The sequence below is a fragment of the Athene noctua genome, chromosome 6 (genome assembly GCF_965140245.1).
Source record: "Athene noctua chromosome 6, bAthNoc1.hap1.1, whole genome shotgun sequence".
Classification (NCBI taxonomy): domain Eukaryota; kingdom Metazoa; phylum Chordata; class Aves; order Strigiformes; family Strigidae; genus Athene; species Athene noctua.
In genome coordinates this window covers 27,116,562-27,135,920 of record NC_134042.1, presented here as the reverse complement: position 1 = coordinate 27,135,920, position 19,359 = coordinate 27,116,562, and the positions used below count along the sequence as shown (strand labels likewise).

Genomic DNA, 19,359 nt, shown 5'->3' with positions numbered 1-19,359 from the left:
TGCTGAGTGATGAACTGCAGTGCACCCGGCCCCCCACCCTGGCGGGGATGGGATTTCTGTGCTCTTATCTCTGCAGCATCTCCTTGCTAATTTGCCAGGCCCCACTCCAGCAGCTTTCTCACACACTCAGCAGTACCAATGCCTGGAAGCTCCAGCCAGAGCACAGCTCCCACTGATGCCTCAACTGTTGCCACCTGCATGGCCCGGTGAGGCTGGGGACAGGCAGGCGGCTGGTGTGTCCTGCATCCCCTGGGGACAGACTCCATGGGGCTGGGGACAAGCCACTGCCGTCCTCATGCTGCAGGGCTGGACCTCACACAGAGGTGGGCAGGGAAGCCCTGGAGCAGGCACCCTGCTCTCCCGGGAGGACAGAAACGTGAATCCTGGCAGGGACACAGAGCCCGTTATTTCCCGGGGACCTGCAGCCCACAGGGGATCATGTTGCCTGCTGGCATCTCTTCCCTTCCCACCTCCCACAGCTCCAGCTTCCCTGGCCGCTGGGGCTTAAAAATAGAACAGAAAAGGCCGCGTAGCTCCTTTGGGTTTACCCTTGGCAGCAGGGTTTGGCCCTAGACCTGCTCCAGGGAATCACTGTGCCCCCTTCCCCCTCAGGCTGGAGGGACCCCTCATAGCAGACGGGACCGGGATTCTGTCCCTGGGCCTGAGGGGGCTGGAGACCCCCTGCCAGGGCTCGACGGCGGGGGCTGGCTGGGCAGGCACGGGGCAGCGGGGGGTCAGGGGGCAGGGGACAGGTGTGGGGTGCCGGGGTGGGGACGGGGTGGGTGAAGGGGTGTGGGGCAGTGTGGGGAGAACGGGGTGCGTGGATGGGAAAGGGGCTGCTGGGTGGGCAGGGGGTGGCCGGACGGGTCCGGGGCAGCACAGGCTGGCCCCGGGAGAGGGGGACAGGGCCCGAGGGCGCCCAGCGAGCCGAGGAGCCCAGACACAGCCCCCGCGCTTCCCACCCCCCGGGGATGCACCGGGCACGGGCCGGTCCCTAGAAGCCCCGGGGCCGCCCGATGGGGAAACGGCCGGTGCAGAGGGCGGGGGGCCCCGCTGCGCCCGGGGGCACCGGTCGTCCCCGCGGCCGCCGGGGCCGGGCACCTGCTCCCGCCCCGCGGCGCGGCCGGGGCGGGCGGGGCCGGGGCGGGGCGGCCGCGGTGAAATACGGCGGCGGAGCGGGGCGCGCTCCCATGGCCCGGCGGCGGCGGAGGCGGCACGGCGGGGCCGGTGGCCCGGCGGCGGGACGGCATGCCGGGGCGGCGGCGCTGAGTCGGTGCCGGGGCGGCGGGAGCGGCGATGCGGCTGCTCGGCGCCTTCCTGCGGCTGCTGGTGGCCGGGGCGCTGGGGGCACCGCCCGCCCCGGTGAGAGCCGGGCGGCGGGAGGGGGGTCGGAGCGGGGGGCAGCCCGGTGCCGCCGCCCGGAGTGGCGGTGGCGGCCGGGGGGGACAGCTCCCCCCGGCGCTGCGTGGGGGGACGGCGACGGGCCCCCCGATGCCGCCTTCGACAGCGTCCGCCTTTCCCTCCCTGCAGGCCCCGGAGGCGCGGGGGACCGCCAGCGCGGAGCCGGCCGGTGAGTTGGCAGCGGGCAGCCGCCGGTGCCCCGGCTGGGAGGGCGCGGCAGCCCTGGCAGGGGGCGCACAGGGCCGGCGCGGGGGTTCGGTCCCCCCCCGGGGCCGCTATCCCCCCGCAACCCCGCGGCGATGCCCGGGCTGGGAGCAGCCCGTTCCCCCCAGCCCGCCCCGGGCGCCGCCGCGGGCCGGAGCGGGGCGCAGCCCTGCCCCGGGCTTGCCGCCCCCTTCCCGGTGCCGGGGTGCGGGGTCCCGGGCGGGAGCACTCCGCTTCGGCTCCCCGCTGCTCTCCCCGCCGGGGAACCCGAGGGGACGGGGGTCTGCTGCGCTGGGGGCTGGACTTCTGCGCCCGCCGAGGGAGCCCCGGGGTGGCTAAGAAGGAGGAGATGGAGCTGGCGGGCAGGTGGAGACAGAGCCCGTCGGGGGGGGATGGGGTGGCTGTGTGAGCCCCCGCACCAGTGTGGTGAGGGGCTTACTGGGTGCACAAGGGAGTGCTCTGCATCCCTGTGCCCCCGTGATGGATGCGGGACCCCACCGCTTGCACCTGCCCCGGCAGTGGGTCGGAGGGCTCAACCTCTCTGGGGAGCCTCCTAATATCCCCCCATCCCTGTTGCTTGCAGTCTTGACCTTTCGGGATATCTGGAATCGTAGTTTGTGCCGGCCTCTGGAGCAGCTGGTGGACGTCATTACCGAGTTCCCCAACGAGGTGGAGTACATTTTCAGACCCTCCTGCGTCTCCTTGCGGCGCTGTGGAGGCTGCTGTGGGGATGAGGGTCTCCGCTGTGTCCCCGTGGAGACAAACACGGTCACCATGCAGGTAAGCACCGCTGCTGTGGGGACCTGGCTGCGCCAGGGAGGTGGTGGGCTCCTCGCCAAGCACCGGGAGCGTGAACGTGCAGCTTCACATCCTCCAGACATCGTAGCAGCATGGATGATAGGGGAGGGGGTGGACTCAGAACTGCTCAAATGTGTGCCAAACCAGGAGGGTCCCTCTGCCTGCTCTTTGGGCTTGTCTCTGAGGCCAGGTGTCATGCCTGGTGGTATTGGCCTCACCTGCTTCCCTGCCCTCTCCTCTCTGCGGGGGCTGTCTTGCTGACTGCTGTCACCTGTCTGGACCTTCCCTATCCTGCAGGTGGGGCAGGGGGTGTCCCAGTGGCCTGTGACTCTGCCTGCTGGGGCAGAGCAGGTGCTGCCCTTGCATCGCGGGAAGAAGCGAGGCTCCCCTGTGTCAGGAGTGCAGTGCTGACAGTGAATGTGTGCTGGGGGCATGGTGGGCATGAAGGGCTGTGCCAGCCATGTTACCAGTCCCCACTGTGGGAGCTGTGCAAAGTGGGGTGGGAGAGCCCCTGCTGCAAACAAGCTGCTAGTCAGGTCTGCCCCGTGCCCCCAGCAGCTGTTGTCCTCATGCTGCAGCCCTTGTGCTGTGCTGCCAGAGATCAACCTGCTGCTGCAGAGAGCAGGGGAAAGCTCTGCTTTGCTGTGGGTGATGGACTAGAGAGTGCCTGCAATAAATCACCAGTGATTTTGGTCCCTTGGGGGCTGAAAGCATGTTGGAAGACAGGGTGGGAGTCTCCAAAAAAATCTTGACTGAGGTGGAACAAGAACCTGATGTGAAGGGGAGGCAACTCCCCAAGCATAGGTCTCCCTCCATGGGAGGGATCCTGCTGCCATGTGGGGTGTGGCAGTGCCGGGCACTTCTGTGAGGGCTAGTGTGGATCACATCAATGATGAACACGCCCTGTGAGTCCCTGGAAGTCTGATCTGAACGCTGGGCTGTGGACTGGCATGTGCCAGAGCAAATCCTGTACCCTTGGGCTGGGGAGGCACTGTGGTACTGAGTCCAGGCTTGGCCCTGCAAGCAAGGGGGCTGGGAGGAGGCAGCAGCAATGGGAATGGTCTGGAAAACATGACTAGGGGGATATTTCCATCAGAGAAAGGAGATGTGCAAAGTGGTTATAATAGGTGAAAGCTTTCCACAAAGGCAGAGACAGAAAAATCTCCTCTAAGGCTGGGAAATCCCAAGACCGCAGGATTTAAATGACAGCCCTGAAGACATGGGGTGGCTTTAGCAGAGCCTCCCAAGCTGCTGGGTGCCCGGTGGCTGCCTGTGTGCAGAGGTGGAGTCTCTGCTGCTGGAGGTCCCGAAGAACAGGTTAGACACGCATCTACCAGAGAGGCTGGGGTGGTGAGGCAGTGGCGTGGGAGCCCTTCCAGCCCCCTCTTGCTGCTGGATGGGAAGTAACCTTTGCTCCTCTTTCAGCTCCTGAAGATAAAGCCAAATGGGGATGCACCCTACGTGGAGATGGTGTTCACTGAGCACAAGCGGTGCGAGTGCAGGTAGGGACCACTGGGCTAGTTCTGCACCCCTGTGCCCCTCCAGCAAGAACAGCCCTGCCAGCTCATCCTGCCTGTTGGACAAGGATGCCCTAGGGGCACCCTAGCCATGCTGAGAGACACACACCCACCCCTTGCCGTCTCTGCGCTGGGGTTTGCTGGTGCTTACAGCCCTTGCTCAGCTGCAGACTGCACCGAGCTTTGGCAGCTTGCTCCCTGCAGGCAAGCATAGCGCTGTGTGCGGTCAGGTCAGGCACCATGCACTGTCTGCAGGGCTGGAGCTGCTGCGGCACTCTGGCTCTGTGAGCAGGGATGTCTGTGCCCCCGTGCCTGCGGCTGCCTTGGCATGCTTGGCGCATGCTCCTCTGGCCGAAGGAGCTGCCTGTGTGTAATGGAGCAAGGGTGGTGGCTCTGAGGCAGCTGTTTGATGCAGGGCAGTGCACCCAAGGTGATGGCTCAGCAGGGAGCTCCATGACTTGGCACACCTGAGCATGAGTGTGGCCCGAAAAGGGAGCTGAAGGGCTGGGCCTTGGGCCTCCATTTAAGGGAGGCTGCCCTGTCCAGGGCAGGAGTTTACATCCAGACTGACAAATGAAAACTTAAAATGTGCAGTGCCAACCTGGCACAGATATGCAGCGCTGGCCCAGGACGGATAAGCAGCACCAATCTGCCAGAGACCTATAGCATATAAGTAACCTGTCAGGGTGCTCACTGTGTCCCAGAAGTGGTGACAGCTTGGGCAGGACGGGGTCTTTGCCAGGGGCTGCAGCGCTGTGGGGTGAGGAGTGGCTCTGGTGCTGCCCACAGCTGGTCCCTGCCACAGAGCCTCTCCAGCACTACCTGCGTGGGGGTTCTGGTATTCGCTCTCCATCATGACCCCAGGGTGATTTAGTATTGTGAAAACTGGGGACTGAGTGTCCTGGTGATCCTTGCCTGGAAGAAGAGCCTGAGGATCCCGGGTCAGTATTCCCCTGCAGTTATAAGAGGAGCTGTGCTGGAGCAGACACAAGGCCTGTCTAGCTCTGCACCACCTCTGGAGTGTCTGTCAGTGGATGCAGAAGGGGGAGTGGGAAGAAGCACATGTCTTAATTCCCCTTCCACTTCCAGTCATTTTCCATGCAGGGAATTTCCTGATCCTATTGTGGTTTTCCTACCTAGGGTAACTCCCAGGGGATCTCCTACAAGAACTTGTGCAGGCTGCCTTTGAATCTGTGTAAACTTTTTGCTTCTGCAGCACCTTTTAGCTTCTCCCTAAGCTGCCTTCCACACCTTTACATCTCTCCCCTTTGAAGTACAGCATAGGTGTGGTGGATGTCCTGAACTTGGCCCATATAGGGGGTGCTTAAACTAAGTATGTCGTGGCTATTGTCTGAGAACCACTACTGAGACATTGCAGCAAATCCCACGTGTTACTCGGGATGTTGCATCTTGTTTAACCAGCTGAGCTATGAAAAATGTCACTGAGAGCTGTTTAACCAGCTGAAACTGAACCTGTGCTTCCCAGCCTCATGGGCAATGTCACATCCCCGGGGGAGTCACCAAAGCTGATCATCCCCTGCCCCTTTGCTATCTCTGCCTTCTCTCTGCTTACTGCAGTCAGCTCCTGTCTGAGGAGTTAATAACATGGAAAAAAGTCGTATTGGGGCTTTTTTAAGCATGAATGGTAACAGATAGATCGTGCTGCACGCTGGGGCATCTCTGTAAGCCACCTCCAGCAGCTCAGCAGACGGCATTGCCCAAGTAACTGCTTCACTCTTTCCTTTTCCTGCCCCGCAGGCCCCGGCAGGACCTGATGAGGCTGGGAAGGTAAGCGATGTCAGGGGCAGCATTACCAGCTGGGGTTGTGGGTCTCATCTTCTACACATCTCTTATGGTACTTTCCTTTCAAAGGAGGAGGTCCAAGGCGCGAGGTAAGAGAAGACAAGACAAGAAGAGACGTAAAGACTGTGAATTGTAAGTGAACAGGGGTAGTTATGGATGGTGTCTTCTGAGTTCATTTCTTGGGGATGAGCAGCTTTGTTAAGCCTTTAGGTCTTTACTGACACTGTGAGCAGTGAGGGGTTTGTGCAGAGCAGACACAAGGAAACAAAGGATGGAGGGGACAGTGGGCAGCTGTGGGGAAATGAGCCTTTTACTGAGGGCTCAATAGATTCTCAGTAGTCTTCAGGCTCAGCTGCTCAAAGCTGGCCAGTCCCACCCAGGGTGGTGATGGTTGGACTTGGTGACTTGATGGTGTGTAGCTCTATCACCATCACAGACCACACTGTGTTTCCTGGATCCATGAATTTCCAGTTTCAGCCTCGTCTTGCTGCCAGCTCTGTCCTTCCTGCCATCCTTGGCTGGTTGTTGTTTGTGTTACTCTACCCTTTCCCTCCTTACATTAGTCAACTCTCTCAAACCGCTTGCAGTAACATTACAGGCTGGACTCTTACTGAGAACAATATTGGGGTACAGCTCCTGTGGCTGGCACCTTTCTGCTGCATTTCTCTGTTTTGTCTGAAGCCTGCTGCTTGGGGCTCAGTCAGCACCTACAGCCCCAAGGCCCTTACTCCTCCCCATGAAGAGGCTGTCTGCGGTCCCTACCCTGCAGTTCGGCGCTGGGGGCGCCAGGCACAGAGAGGGGGGACCTGGGGCAGAGTGGGTGAGCCTGGAGGTCCTGGTGTCCCAGTGGTGCTCACCCTGTGCCATGCTCTCTCCGCAGATGTGGCACACCACGCAGGTAGCCTCCACTCTGCCCCTGGCCTCGGTCCTGCTGCCTAGGTCTGAGCAGCTGTGTTTACTCCTGGTGTGGGGGACTTATGGCGCTGTGCCCCTCCAAGCAGCGCTCGGGAGCAGGACTCCGCCAGGGAAGAGCTGACTGGAGTCTTGCTTGGCCCTGGTGGGAATGCAGCCTGCAACAGAGGACTCATTTGCCTGGACTGCACCAGCAGCAGCAGGACAAAAGGATCCATGACCAGGCCTGGGGCTGAAGATGAGCGCGAGCAGTGCACTGGTGTTTGAGGACATCCTGGGGGCAATGAGAAGCGGAGCTGGTGGATGTGTTGCTGGAGCTGGCTGGGGACAGCATGAGGTGGGGGGTGAGCAGAGATGGCTTGGAGGGCTGCAGCTGTGAAACTTCGGTGTTCTGCCAGTGCCCTGCAGCTGGGGAGGAAGGAAATGTGAGGCAGGGAAGGCTGCAGGGCTGTGTCCTTCCCAGCCTTGGCACGGGGCAGCCCCAGAGGGTGCCAGGGAGCTTGCCTGGGAAGGCCTCCTCGTGGCGAAGAGGAGGGAAAGGGGGTTGCCAGGGGTCCTCATGTACTCACAGCCACACCCCAGCCTTGCCCTGCTCAATAAAACCTGGTGGTCAGACACAGGAGCTGGCAGTGTGAGCACTCCTGTCTGCTTCCCAGCAGCTGCAGGCAGGACTTTTCCCTGTGGGCACTGCCCCAGGCTGGAGGAGGGCAGTCCTGTGCTGGCCCAGGGCTTGTCCCTAGCACTAACTCCTACAGCACCCAAGGGGCTGCCCTTGGTGTGATGTTGGCAGTGGGCAACCAGCAGGTCAGTACCAAGCTGCTGCCCTGGCTGGGAGGCCCTTGGGGGAATTGCCCTTCTCCACACCATGGTGTGGGGCTGGTACCTCTTCCTAGTCACCATCCTCATCCCATTCTCACCCCAGTCCAAATGTCTGGCTCACTGTCCTGTGGCTTTTCTTCCCAGTGGCTGGGCTTATGTGAGGTTAGGGCAGTTGTGGGGCAGGCTGCCCCTGGGCTTTCCCACCCAAGAAACACCCTGTAATCCTGGTGCTGCCGGGGGCTGGCACAAGGACATGGGGACAGGGCAGGTCCCCTGGCAGGGAAAGTCAGTGGTGAGTGTTGAGGTGATGTGGACCTCCACACTGCCTCCATGCAGCATGGCATGGACTGGGTGAGTTGCAGCTGGGCATATCCTCCAGGAGCTTGCTGGATCCCTTTTGGACCTCATTTCCACTTCTGACATCCACAGTGTCCTGAGGCCCCTACATGGTCTCTGCTTCAACAGTGGCCCATGAAGCTCCTCCTTGGCTGCCTCATGGACAAGGGGGACTTGCTGCTCCCCTTCCCACACCACTCAGGGTCTGTGTGAGCCACGTGGCACCCTAGCTCTGGTGGCCTGCCCTGCTCCATACAGGCTCTCCCCATCCGTGTGTGCTGTTTCAGCCTTGCTGGTTGCTCTTTGAGGCCAAGGAGAACTGTGGGCAGCACTTGAGGGATGTATGTGAGGGTTTCTGTACGGTTTTTAACAATAAAGTTTCATTGTGGTAATATAAAAACCTTTAAAAAGGAAGTTACGTAAGCCCAAGGACATTAATTAATAACAGTAACTTTGTCAAGAGTGGTGATTAGGGTTGAGAAAAATTCAAACCAATTCCTGCCCTGTGGCTTTTCCTAACTGTTCCTGGTGTCACCTCTTTGACTGCTGCTTGGCACTTTTTCAGGCAGCTCTGCTCAGAGCCAGTGGGGCTGGGCACCTGCTTTGCATGGCCACCTTGTGTCACTTCTCCCCTTGCATCACCCAAGCCCACTGGGTGCTTTGTGTGGCTTCATCCCCCGCTCCTCCTATGGCATGGGGTGTTGGGGTGGATGGCAAAGTTGTGGGTGCCTGGGAGGCATGTGGCTGTCCTGCTGCGGCAGTGACAAGAGCATCGGCAGGGGCAGAGGAAGGCACCACCAGCATGAGAGGCTTGAGAGCTGCGTCTCCAGGTGTTGGGGCCCCCTCCAGCTCCGGAGGGTGTTTCACTGAGGCTTCACATCCAAACCCAATGGTTGGACTAGGTGATCTTCAAGGTCTTTTCCAACCTAGATGAATCTGTGATGAGCCCCAGCATCTCCCTGGGGCTCCCAGGGCTGCTGCAGGCATCATGCACCCAGGGGAGGATGGGCTCCCTTCCCTGCCCCTTCATGTCCCTGCTAGAGGGGAGGGTCCTGTGACACTGCCCCCCCCCCCCCCCCTCCTAGGGTGGCAGGGTCTTCCAGCAGGACATCGCACACAATGGTGATGTCAGGGTGGGGGCCTGCTGGCCTGAGGGGGAGAGTGGGGCTCCTGGTCACCACCCGTGCTCCCTCCCAAGGGGACCAGCCACTGTCTGCCTGTCCCCTCTCTGTGCTGCTTCCAGTTGTGCCTTTGGAGGCTTACACCAGTAGCTTCTGTCAGCCATCCCTGGCCCCAGCAGACATGTTCCCCAAGCACCCTGGCAAGGCCAGCTACATCTGCAGACCCCCACTTCCCCCAGGCACTGCAGAGCGGGGCTATAGGAGTGTGCTGGTTGCTCTGTAAAGGGACCTGGACAGACCCCAGCCAAAGGCCAGTGGGGAGCAGAACAATTCCATGCTGGTCCTCCATGGCTAGGCAGCAAACATGCCCCAGCGCCGGTGCTCCCAAATCCCCCATCCATCCCCTGCCTGCATGCCCCTTGCAGACGGGCAGCTGTCCCACAGAAGCAGCACACCACTGGGTTATCAGCGTCCCTGGGCTTTCTGCGTCTCCCAGCCTTACAGAGCAAAGGTTTGTTTAATAAGGCTTTAGGAGTCAGAGCTGCACCAAGATGGTTTAGAAGGAGAGTTATAGGGGAGACAAAACATAAACTGGGCTCCAGGCTGCACTAGGAAGAAAACATCACATATTTTTGGGGCAGTACAATGAAAAGGCGATGTGGAGATCAGCCCAGAGACGTAGCATTGCAGCTGATGAAGCCCTGACGTTAAAGTTTCTCTCATAACCTCCAGCGTCCCCCACCCCGGGATGCCAGTGGAGTGCTGCTCCCAGCAGCTTCTCCCTGCACATGCCAGCATAGGTATCCCACATCTTTCTGTGCAAATAAAGATGTGCTGAGGTCCTAACCTCTCCCTTGTGACTTACAAGCTTTTGCATCCTGACAGAGTTGGGCATAATCTTTTTGCTTGTTGCAGCCAGCAATGTTTGCAATCTTAGTGTGTTTTAAGCTTTTTCCAGCTCTCATACATCTGTTTTAGGCTGTGAGAAGAACGGTGGCTCTCGCTCCCCTCCCTGTTATTTGTCAGTGCTGGTCTTGCTTTGGAAGTTCCCACTTCCACACAAGCGCCACAAGGTCTTCAGCAGGTTATTCTAAAAAAAAACTCCCCAAATTTAACATCAACCAGACAGCACTGATGTGGAAAATTGGAAGCCCACAGAAGGGCTGCTGTGCCTCAGGGCTGGTACACGTCTTCTCCCCTCGCAAGGCTCTTCCTCACAGGCCCATCCTTGGGGCACTTCTCCTCACCAATGTCTTCAGCTCGTTCTCTTCTGTGCTGCCCCTTGTCCCCTCTGCCTTGCTGGCCCCGCAGCATGACTGCTGAGTGACCCCAGCATTGCCCAAACTCGGCCCCACTCAGCTTCTGCAACTCCGCTGCAGCGTCCCAAAAGGAGGTCAAACCACTGTCTTTTGGCTCTTCCCTTCCTGTCCAGAGGGGATACAGCTTTAACTGTGTGAGGCAATAAAATGCTTTAAATACAGTCCTGATGCGACTGTGGGTAACAGCTGGTTTATCTCTGCAAGGGCTAAAGGAGGCATTTGGCAATGAACTCACCAGAGTTCCTGGCAACTCCTCTGCACACATCTCTACCACCATCAGCCTGATATCCAAATCCCTTAACAGAGGTGTTTTGTAGTTTACCTGTGCTCTCTGTCCTCTCCAGGCCCACATAAATCTGCTGAAGTCAGACAGGTGAGTCATACAAGCAACATCCCTGCTCTCGTCCCAGGCCCTGCTTGACTCTTTCCTGGCTCAGACTTTTCTCTTGAAGGAAGAGCCCCCGGGCTCTGGTGGGAATTAAAAGGCCCTAGAGACCAGGGGTATAAACAGGCTGGGCAGAAAAAATTGGTCTCTGCTAGGTAGAGATTGGTGGGAAAGGGAACCTGGAAGTGTTTTGAGAGGAAGCCAAAGAACGAAGTATATGGATCATGTTTTGGCAGCGGGTTGTCTTACACAGTGCTCTGGTACATCACGTACCACATTTTCATACATCAGTTGCCACCTTTCTGAGTATCTTCAGCTTTGACAACCACCTCCAATAGTCTTTCTTCCACTGTTTTTCGGAAGAAGATAACATTTGCCTCTCTCCAGCACCTCTGCTGGCAAGTTGTTAGTTACTGGTGGTCTGTTTTAACACTCAAAGGGTAGGTGGGACAATCTAACCTCAAAGAAGTTGCCTCTCCTTCTCCAGAAACCTTGGCAAAAAGACTCGCTAGCTAGGTGGTAGGAAAAGCGAAGCTTCTCCAGCCGGCACACTTCCTACCAGCCCACACAACAAAACAGACAATTAGCTCCTTCCCACCACTTCTCCCCTCTCCTACTGAACCCCTTTATGGGCACAAGTACCTTGCTGAGCCCAGGGGTTATTCTATTACAGTCCTGTGAACACCTAAAGCTGAAAAAGGAGAGGAACACCGTGACTCTGCCTTTCCACAGTTGTCACCATCATGCAGCAGGTTCACAGAAAAACTCATCTCTCACCTTGTTGACCTCTAGGAAACCATACACTTGGCAGCCCTTGCTCTTCTGCTCTTGAATTTTCTGGCTAAACCCTTCCCTCTTTCACAGGTCTATGCTATCTGGGTTCTTGAAGGCCCAGCCTCATCGCCTGTAGGCTTCTCTTAACATTGTCACAAGTATTACAATACCTGCAAAAGCACAAGCACGATCTTACCATCGTTACGGCTATAAAGAGATGCTCCAGCTCAAGACTCGCATCCTTGGTGGATTTTTCTTCAACAGAGCAATAAAGCAAACATCAGGGACTGGACCTTGAAAGGTGGCCTAACACTACTGAAGGAGCTCGAGCTTCTCGATGTACTTTTTGAGATTTTGGCATGAGGATGCAAGCTGGTTTAATGCCGTGCTTGAGTCTGAAGAGAGTTTTTCCTGTCCATTTGGACAGCCAGGTCACTCCTTGGTAAAGAAATTTGTTACAAAAACGACAGCAGTGTCCCACAGCTCTGAGCTTTTTGGAATGTCTCCATGTCAACAAAGCATCTTCCTGTTTCTAATCCTCCTTTCCTCTCTTTTTAGGGCAATACTGTCAACGTTGGAGGAAGTGTTAATGGCAAACTTTCTTCATTACTTTTCTACCCCTGGACAACATCTTGGTCATCAGAAAAAACAGTTTTCTTGATGGGTTCCATGTTTTGCTGTGTCAAAAAAGAAGTTAAAAGCGGGAATTGTGAATCCCTCAGTATGGAAACATCTCTGGGGAAGGAGATGCAACTTGACAGATGGGACAATCCAGGTCACTACAGAGACAATAATAGCAAAGGATTAGAATAGTGCAGAACCTGTGGACTGTCATGTATCCATTCTTCCATGAATTTGCAGGTAGGAGGAAGGAGAAACACCAATGGACACTGTTGTTTGTATGAGCGATAAACACCTGGTCTTTGCTCCCATAAGGATGCAAACCCTGCAGCTGAAGTGAGAAGGCAAAGCCATAACCAGGTTTTATTCCAAGACAGCTCGTGTAATGGTGAAATAATTTACAAAGCTCCCCTCTGGACACCAAATAACCCCAGAAAATATTCCATTTGCTACTGCAAGGGTAGTGCAACTTGCACTGCCCTTCAACAGGCATGTAGACAAACTAGACAACGTAAGTCTTCACGTTCTTAACAATCACGAGTACCGCTTCCAAAGGCATATCAAAACCACAACAGTCCTCATCATTCTCTGAACACGTGCCCAGGAGGATTTCATTGCACAGGCCTTCATAGACATTTGTTAAAAAAAACCCCACGCATGCAGCTAAGTCAAGTGCTTAGAAGATACGAAAAGGGGTAAAGGTTACTAAATGCCCTCTGACTCTGCCCCATAACAGCTCTTGCAATGATCGGCATCCAAAGAATTTGGATCAAACCCTTCTTTTTCCTTCCCCAGCACTAAGAGAAAAGAGGATTCAAAGTGAGGAGGCATGTCTAGAAACACTCTCTTGTACTACTGTTCTACGCACAATAACTGTTCTCCACATGAACGCATCCATTTTGTGTCAGAAGCTGCACATCCTGCACCCAAAGCCCACCTGAAATGGTAGGCATAGAGCCTGTTGAGGTGTGAAACAAGAGCAAGAAGCTGAGCAGCATTTGTCATCTCAAAAACACCCTCCACAGAAGGAACTGGCTATCTGTAAGCCTTGCTGGAGTGCTGATCAGATGTTACTTGCATAAAGGCTTTGTCAAACCATTGTCTAAAGTAGACCCAATCAGTAAATTGCGACTGATACAGGACCTGTTACACAAACAAAATTTTACATTGCAGTCAACAGTGCATAACGCATAATCCTGTCCCAAGACACGTGGGGAACACAGTTTTAGACTGCTGTGAAACATGATCAGAGTGGGAGCCTCCCAAGTGGAAAACTGACACCTAGTCCTCCAGGATGACAATGCTGATGTGGCACACACGTGTGCCACTGCTCACTGGCTCTCCAAGGAATTGCTACCTTCTTCATGGCTTAACAATTCTGCCATGTCTGTGCTGTGTGTGTTGAATGCGCAGCCACAGTATGACTAGAGCACAAACTCATGGGAGTTTTATGTTTTCCTGTGTGCAGAAGCCTGAAGAGAGACTTGTACCAGAAGAGATGAGAGCTGGTGACAGCTGAAACCTGCCAAAGGGCAGGAAATGCCTACAGAAAACTCAAACAGGGCTTCTGTTTTCTCAAGAACCAAAACAAATACCAAAAGACGACAAGTTTTGGAGTTAGGAGTAAGTGAGCCAAGGAAGTTTGTGTCTAAAATTTTCAAAAGCATTGGCTCATAGTATAAGAGGCCCCCTTAGAATGAGGCTGCTTCAACTCACAAACCTTGAAGCACAGGACCAAGTCCCTTGGGTTACAGAAGCCCTCTAAGGCTCACTATCCAAGCACTGCTGCACTACTCTCTATAAGCCTTGAAAAGGTGGCTCCCTGGATAACTAATGCTGGGGAATGTGATAAGCTACATAGACAGGCACTGCTGAGGAGATAAAATGCTATCAGGCCCCTGTTTGTCAAGACTGGGAGGTATAACAGGTGGACAGAAGGGAGTATTAAAGATGTCTGTATTTCGTATTAGCCACAGAAAAAGAGATTTTAATCAGTGTCCCGATCCAATATCTGTAATTTACCACAAAAGCAACTCAAAGGGGTTATTGTCCTGAGAGGGCCACACCTTAGTATCCACGTTTCCCCTTTTCTCTCTCAGGAGGCCATACCTTACCCTAACACAAATGTCATTTTACTATCCACTCTCCCCCCTATTCACTCTCAGGAGGTCACATCTTAATGTATGACAAAGGGGGTTATTTCATCCTGAGAGGGTTGTGTTGAACACAGCAAGGTAGTACAGCACCCTCACCTCTAGGGATCCTGTCTGCAACGCCAATTGAAAATGTCCCAATACAATATCGGGGAAGGTTCTTAAACGATCCCAAGAGTGAGAGTAAGACACAAAGGAGGTGACATGCTGTACAATCTTGTAAGCTTTATTTCGTGAAAAAAACTGATAATAGTGACAGGACAGAAGGAAATAAAAAAGAAAAGTCAGAATACCTAAGCAAGCCAACAAAAGAGATGGCAGCAATACTAATTACTACTACTAGGTCCCGCTGACCTGGTTCCAGCGCAGGCGATGGGGAATGTGGCCACCACGTGTCCAGTGGCTGCCGGGCCCACTGTAGGTTGGGGGGTGGATCCCACAGGTGATGGAGAATCTTCAACAGGCGATGGGGGGAATCCCCTGCCAGGCCATGGGGAAGGATGCCGCTGGTCTGATCCTGGCACAGGCGATGGGGAGAAAGCTGGCAGGTGAAGGTGTTGGCAGGTGAGAGAACTCGGCAGGCGAAAGCTTCAGCAGGCAAAAACAAGAAGGCACGGCAGGAGAGAGAGCTCGATAGGCAGCTGCGGGAAAGCTTGACAGGCAAAAGCTTTGGCAGGCGGAAACAAGAAGGCTTGGTAGATGAGAGGAAAACTTCGGAGAGTGATACAGCGAAGGCCAGCGAAGAACTATTGCAAGCGCGAAGTAGCACCTGAGGGGAGCATGCAGCCCCGTTTATCCAGTGCCCACCACTAGTCGCTTGCTGCCACGGAGCTCATTTGCATATTCACCTCGGCATGTTCCCCCATGTGCACATGCCCATGTGCCCACAGTGGTCATACCAAAGGGGGTTTGGCCATTGACGCCTGCAGCTTCCACACATCCCCCTTGTCCCCTGGCCCTGCACACATGCCCGGCTTCTCTAGCGCCAGGCGGATTTTGTCCTCCTGGCAACAGGACCGCAAGGCCTGGCCTGTGGCGTCGTGCTGAAACAGAGAGCTGCCATGTTACACCACCCTGCGGCTCGGGAGGGGGTAATGGCGTAACGGCGATGTCGAGACAAAATGGCTGACACAGTCCTTTACAATCAGAAAGTATGAAATATGCATGAAAATCAACCACTAACCTTAATTCTTTAGTTGTATACTTTATGGTAGTTATGATCAAGCAAATAAAAACTCTTAGGAAAATATACCCTTTATTAGCAAGAAAGTCTCGCACAGGTGTTTAAAGCTTACAACATTCAAAGCAACTGAAAGTGCACTTCAGAATTGTTTAAAAAGTGGTATGGCTTTTAATCTTATAATTACCCCAGAAGATAGCATCAGGAAGAACACAGCTTAATCGTTGCTACGCTTTCTCAAAGACATGATTCCCACCATTTCTACAAGAACACCTGCACAATACATGGAGTCTGTCAAGATATAGCAACCATGAAAAAGTCAGGACAGTATTACTGTTAGAATGCAACAATTTGCCAGAATCCTTTCTGGTTTGTGTCAAAGTACAACAATGACTCATAACATCTGGAAAATGTAGAGGAGAGGTTTATGTAGCCAAGGACCATTACTACTTGCTAAGATTTGTAACCAGTAAGTCAGCTAAAATATATATTCATCAGGTAGGCATTAACACACGCAAAGTAAATGTTGTAAGGTGCAAGTTTAGGCTTAAGGGTCGAGTCATTGGAGCCCTCCCTGGAGAGAGGCTCTCTCCTCTAACCATGCTGTCCCATTTGTTAGTCCACTGTGATTTAAAGATACAACCAAATCCAAGTTGTGCCAGAACTGCTGCTTGATTCCTAGTCATCAAAGACCATTAACTCAGCAGCTTTATGCCTGAAAGGCATCCATGAGTCCCTGTCATAATTTCTGAGGGACTAGGCAAAGGTTCGCCTTGCAAAAGTAGTGAGTATAATGGGAGTTTCCCTGATCTGCCAGTTCAGTAGATGTGTGCTTATAAACTCTTCAAGAGTTTGTGGAGTTTAAACGCTCTTCAGCCATCACTTGTTCCTGTGAATCTCAAAACAGGCATACAGAGATGGAAAGACTATGACAGCAGCACCCATCCAGGAAAGGCATGATAGCATCCTACTGTGTCTCTTTGCCTCTGGAGTCACATAATTGCCAGCTTTATCCAAACGTTGCTGAAATGGATTGTGTTCTACATCCAGCTGCTGCTCTCCTGCCTCCATGCCATCCATGCTCAAATCTGAAACCAGTGTGCAAGGAAAGTGGTCTGTGAACATACATTTGTTACGGTCTGTGGCAGGCTGAAGAAGCATTCAACCAGTGAACACAAGGAATCTTTCAGCCAGGGGGATGACAATGTGCCAAACTGGAAGGGTGTGTGTGGCTGGGGGCAAGGGATGTATAGGAAATAAAATGCACATTGCAGCACCCTGAATGACTCTTCCAAATACGAGCTTTGGTTTGGTGTACAAGAAATACCATTGCCAACTGCCACAGAAAGCATTACCCTGAAAGGTAGTAATACACTTAAGGCAAAAGACCCCAAATCAAACCTCTCAAAGCCCATAACCATTTTCAGGAGTTCAGCTTAACGTTGGTTGAAAGCTGCCTCCTACCTCGACCCTCCCCCACCCTTCCCCCTTCAACATCAGCACATTTCCTTGGGGTCCCTTTTAACAAAGCAGATGGAGAAGGTCTGTGGTCTCAGCCTGGTATCGAAGCACCATGACGCACTTGCCAGCTACACACTCTCTTATCAGACTGACAGCTTCTCTGCACGGAATAGCAGAGGCTTCCAGACTCCCAGCCTTCCCACACCCTTTAAATGTGAGGAAGGTAAAGAGCAATAATATCTTGGGTGGTCGAAAGGAAGTCAGACTCACTACATTTAGAGCCCAGTGCGTTACCCAGCGGAATTACTACAACAGAACAAGAGGCAGATGAGCGGACTGTCGGATAACATGCGCAGCAGTAATACCCAGTAAGACTTGCAAAATCCTCCGTCACTTCTCCCTGCAACCTGGTTTTCAGTTTAGTTCAAAGGTAATCAGATGATAAATGCTTGTTCTGATTGTAAACATTTTGGAGAAAGCTTATCACGTGGCATTGGCATTACAGTCAGAATTTAAGTACAAAAATCAAGGAAAAGTTGTGCCTCATCAAGTAACTGCCAAAGGAGGCTCAATGAGGTTTTTTCAACAATGACACAGTAAAATTTTGAGACCCAGCTGAACTCTGTGCCAGCTTTTTCAGTACTACTGAGCTCCCTGACACAGTACACCACCATACAGAAGTCTAAGTGGGTTTATACCGTAGCCTCATTTATAACCTCGAAAAATGCTTCCTGACTAGAAGTGCTGGTTGAAGCACCCAGCAGGTGATTTGCGGAAACAGACTCTACAACTCGGAGAGAGTTATAAAGCAGGTATGTTTACTCCAGCACCAGGGTGCAAGGGGATTTCTCCACAAAGCTTGCACACCACCAGCACATGTTACCAGAAACTTACGGAGTGTGGATATACATATTCATTGGATTACATAATACAAATACACATATGCATAAGTAAGGCAGGGTTAGTTCAAAAGGCTGGTGTCAGCAGTTTATATCTTTGTGCCTGCACATTGCCTCCTGGTGGTCGTCTTCAGGGGTCTTTGGAGGAAGGCTCACAGTCATCTTCACCTTGTCCTTTTCCTCAGAGCATGCGCAGATTCTCTTAGCCAATTTCTTGAACAACGAGTGGTTCCATCTGTTTTACCAGCTCTATCTTATCTAAACCCACTAGTTTATTAGTTTCTACTGACCGTATATAGTCTCAAAGACTAAACTTGTTAGAACCCATTTGCTTTCCAAGGACACGTCTCTTGTTTTTGCTGAACATAGTAATTCTTGGTAAGTTTCCACGGAAAACTGCTTTGTTTTGATGAACACAGTAGCCCTTGGAAAGTTTCCACAGAACAGTCAGGGCAAGCAGGATTATTAAGCAATATTCAGAAATCATTATAAACTGCTATAAGTTGCTATAAGTAAGTAAGTTGCAAAGCAGGTGATCATTTCCTTGTATCACGGGCCTGGATGAAATCGCTGCATGAGCACAAGGGATCACCAACGACTCCCTGCCCAGGGCCCGGGCAGAACCTCTCGGGCCCTCGGCAAGTATGAAAACTACCCCCGATATTCAGAAGTCTGACTCACAAGCACAAGGCGTGTGTGGAAAAATGACATCTAGATTGATCTTCAGGTTACCTCCCCTCGGTTTGTTAATGTACAATTCTGGATGAACCTAGGAACAAAAAAAACCCCAGAGTCCCCTTTCACTTGGAAGCAAACCGAAAGGCCCCCTTCCCTCGACTGCTCTGGCTCAGGAGCCGATTTTTAAGATGTGGGATCGACGACACAGCTGAGCCGCTGCCTCCCACACCTTCCACGGTAGCTAAGCCCTTACCACTTGTAAGGCCTTTTACAAAAACAGTAACCTGGGCACCGGGGTGGGGACATCGCTCTCGCTCGCTTTGCATCGCCTGCTCGCAAGCAGCGGGGGCAGCCAGAGGAGATTCCGAGCCGCTCTCCTGCCGCGGCGCTCCCAGCCGAGCTCGGCGCCCAGCGGCTCCTGGGGGAGGGCAGCCGGTCCCGCCGCCACGGCGGGCAGCTGGCGAAGGAGAAGCCCCGACAGCTCCGGGCGGGCGGAGCTGCTGCGCGGGCAGGGGCGGCGCCGCGGGCCCGCTCCGCCGCCGGTGCTCCCCTCCTTGGTGAGGTGGTACTGCGCTCCGAGGAGAAAAGCACTGCCGTGATGGGCCCGCTGACGGCCGTCACTGCGGGGAGGCGAGACCCGCTGGCAGCCCCGCCACTCACGCCCGCCCGCTGCCGCCGAACGCCGCCTCCCGCCGGCCCGCAAGGTCCCCCCACGGCGGCCGCCGCCCCACGGCGAGGCCCGGGCCCGCCCGCCGGCCCCGGCCGCCCTCACCCCGCCCGCTGACCCCGCGCGGCCCCGCACGTTTTGACCCGAAAGTCTTCCAGGGTCTTGGGGAAGGCACCCCACCGCTTCAGCCGCCACAGCCCCTCCATGGCGCCTCCCGGCGCGGGGCCCGCACCGCGCCCCCCGCGAAGGCACCGGCACCGCCCCTGCCGCGCCCCGAAGCCGGCCGAGGGGGCTGGCGGGGTGGGCCGGGG

At 54.7% G+C, this 19,359-nt stretch overlaps 1 protein-coding gene and 1 pseudogene across 4 annotated transcripts; one reads left to right on the top strand and one right to left on the bottom strand.

Annotated features, from left to right (window-relative positions):
• The first annotated feature begins 1,207 nt into the window (after positions 1–1,207).
• PGF (placental growth factor) lies at positions 1,208–17,342 on the top strand. Of its 4 annotated transcripts, none has more exons than XM_074909976.1 (7): positions 1,208–1,362; positions 1,531–1,570; positions 2,189–2,385; positions 3,829–3,905; positions 5,679–5,708; positions 5,793–5,812; positions 11,948–17,340. In XM_074909976.1, the coding sequence occupies exons 1-7, from the start codon at positions 1,297–1,299 to the stop codon at positions 11,977–11,979; spliced, it is 462 nt and encodes a 153-aa protein (XP_074766077.1). In that variant the 5' UTR covers positions 1,208–1,296; the 3' UTR covers positions 11,980–17,340. The 4 variants fall into 4 exon arrangements, with proteins under 4 accessions (XP_074766077.1, XP_074766075.1, XP_074766076.1 ...); XM_074909974.1 differs by having other exon boundaries at positions 5,793–5,855; positions 11,948–17,339; XM_074909975.1 differs by lacking the exon at positions 11,948–17,340 and adding an exon at positions 6,604–8,181 and having other exon boundaries at positions 5,793–5,855.
• Positions 11,211–19,254, bottom strand: LOC141962200 (endoplasmic reticulum-Golgi intermediate compartment protein 3-like; annotated as a pseudogene).
• Between the last annotated feature and the right edge of the window lie 105 nt (positions 19,255–19,359).

Excerpts from the sequence above, each read along its gene's own strand:
- PGF (XM_074909974.1), top strand. The coding sequence starts at position 1,297 with ATGCGGCTGCTCGGCGCCTTCCTGCGGCTGCTGGTGGCCGGGGCGCTG. Across the intron at positions 2,386-3,828 it reads CAAACACGGTCACCATGCAG|CTCCTGAAGATAAAGCCAAA; the intron begins GTAAGCACCGCT and ends CTCCTCTTTCAG. Across the intron at positions 5,856-11,947 it reads AGACGTAAAGACTGTGAATT|GGCAATACTGTCAACGTTGG; the intron begins GTAAGTGAACAG and ends CTCTCTTTTTAG.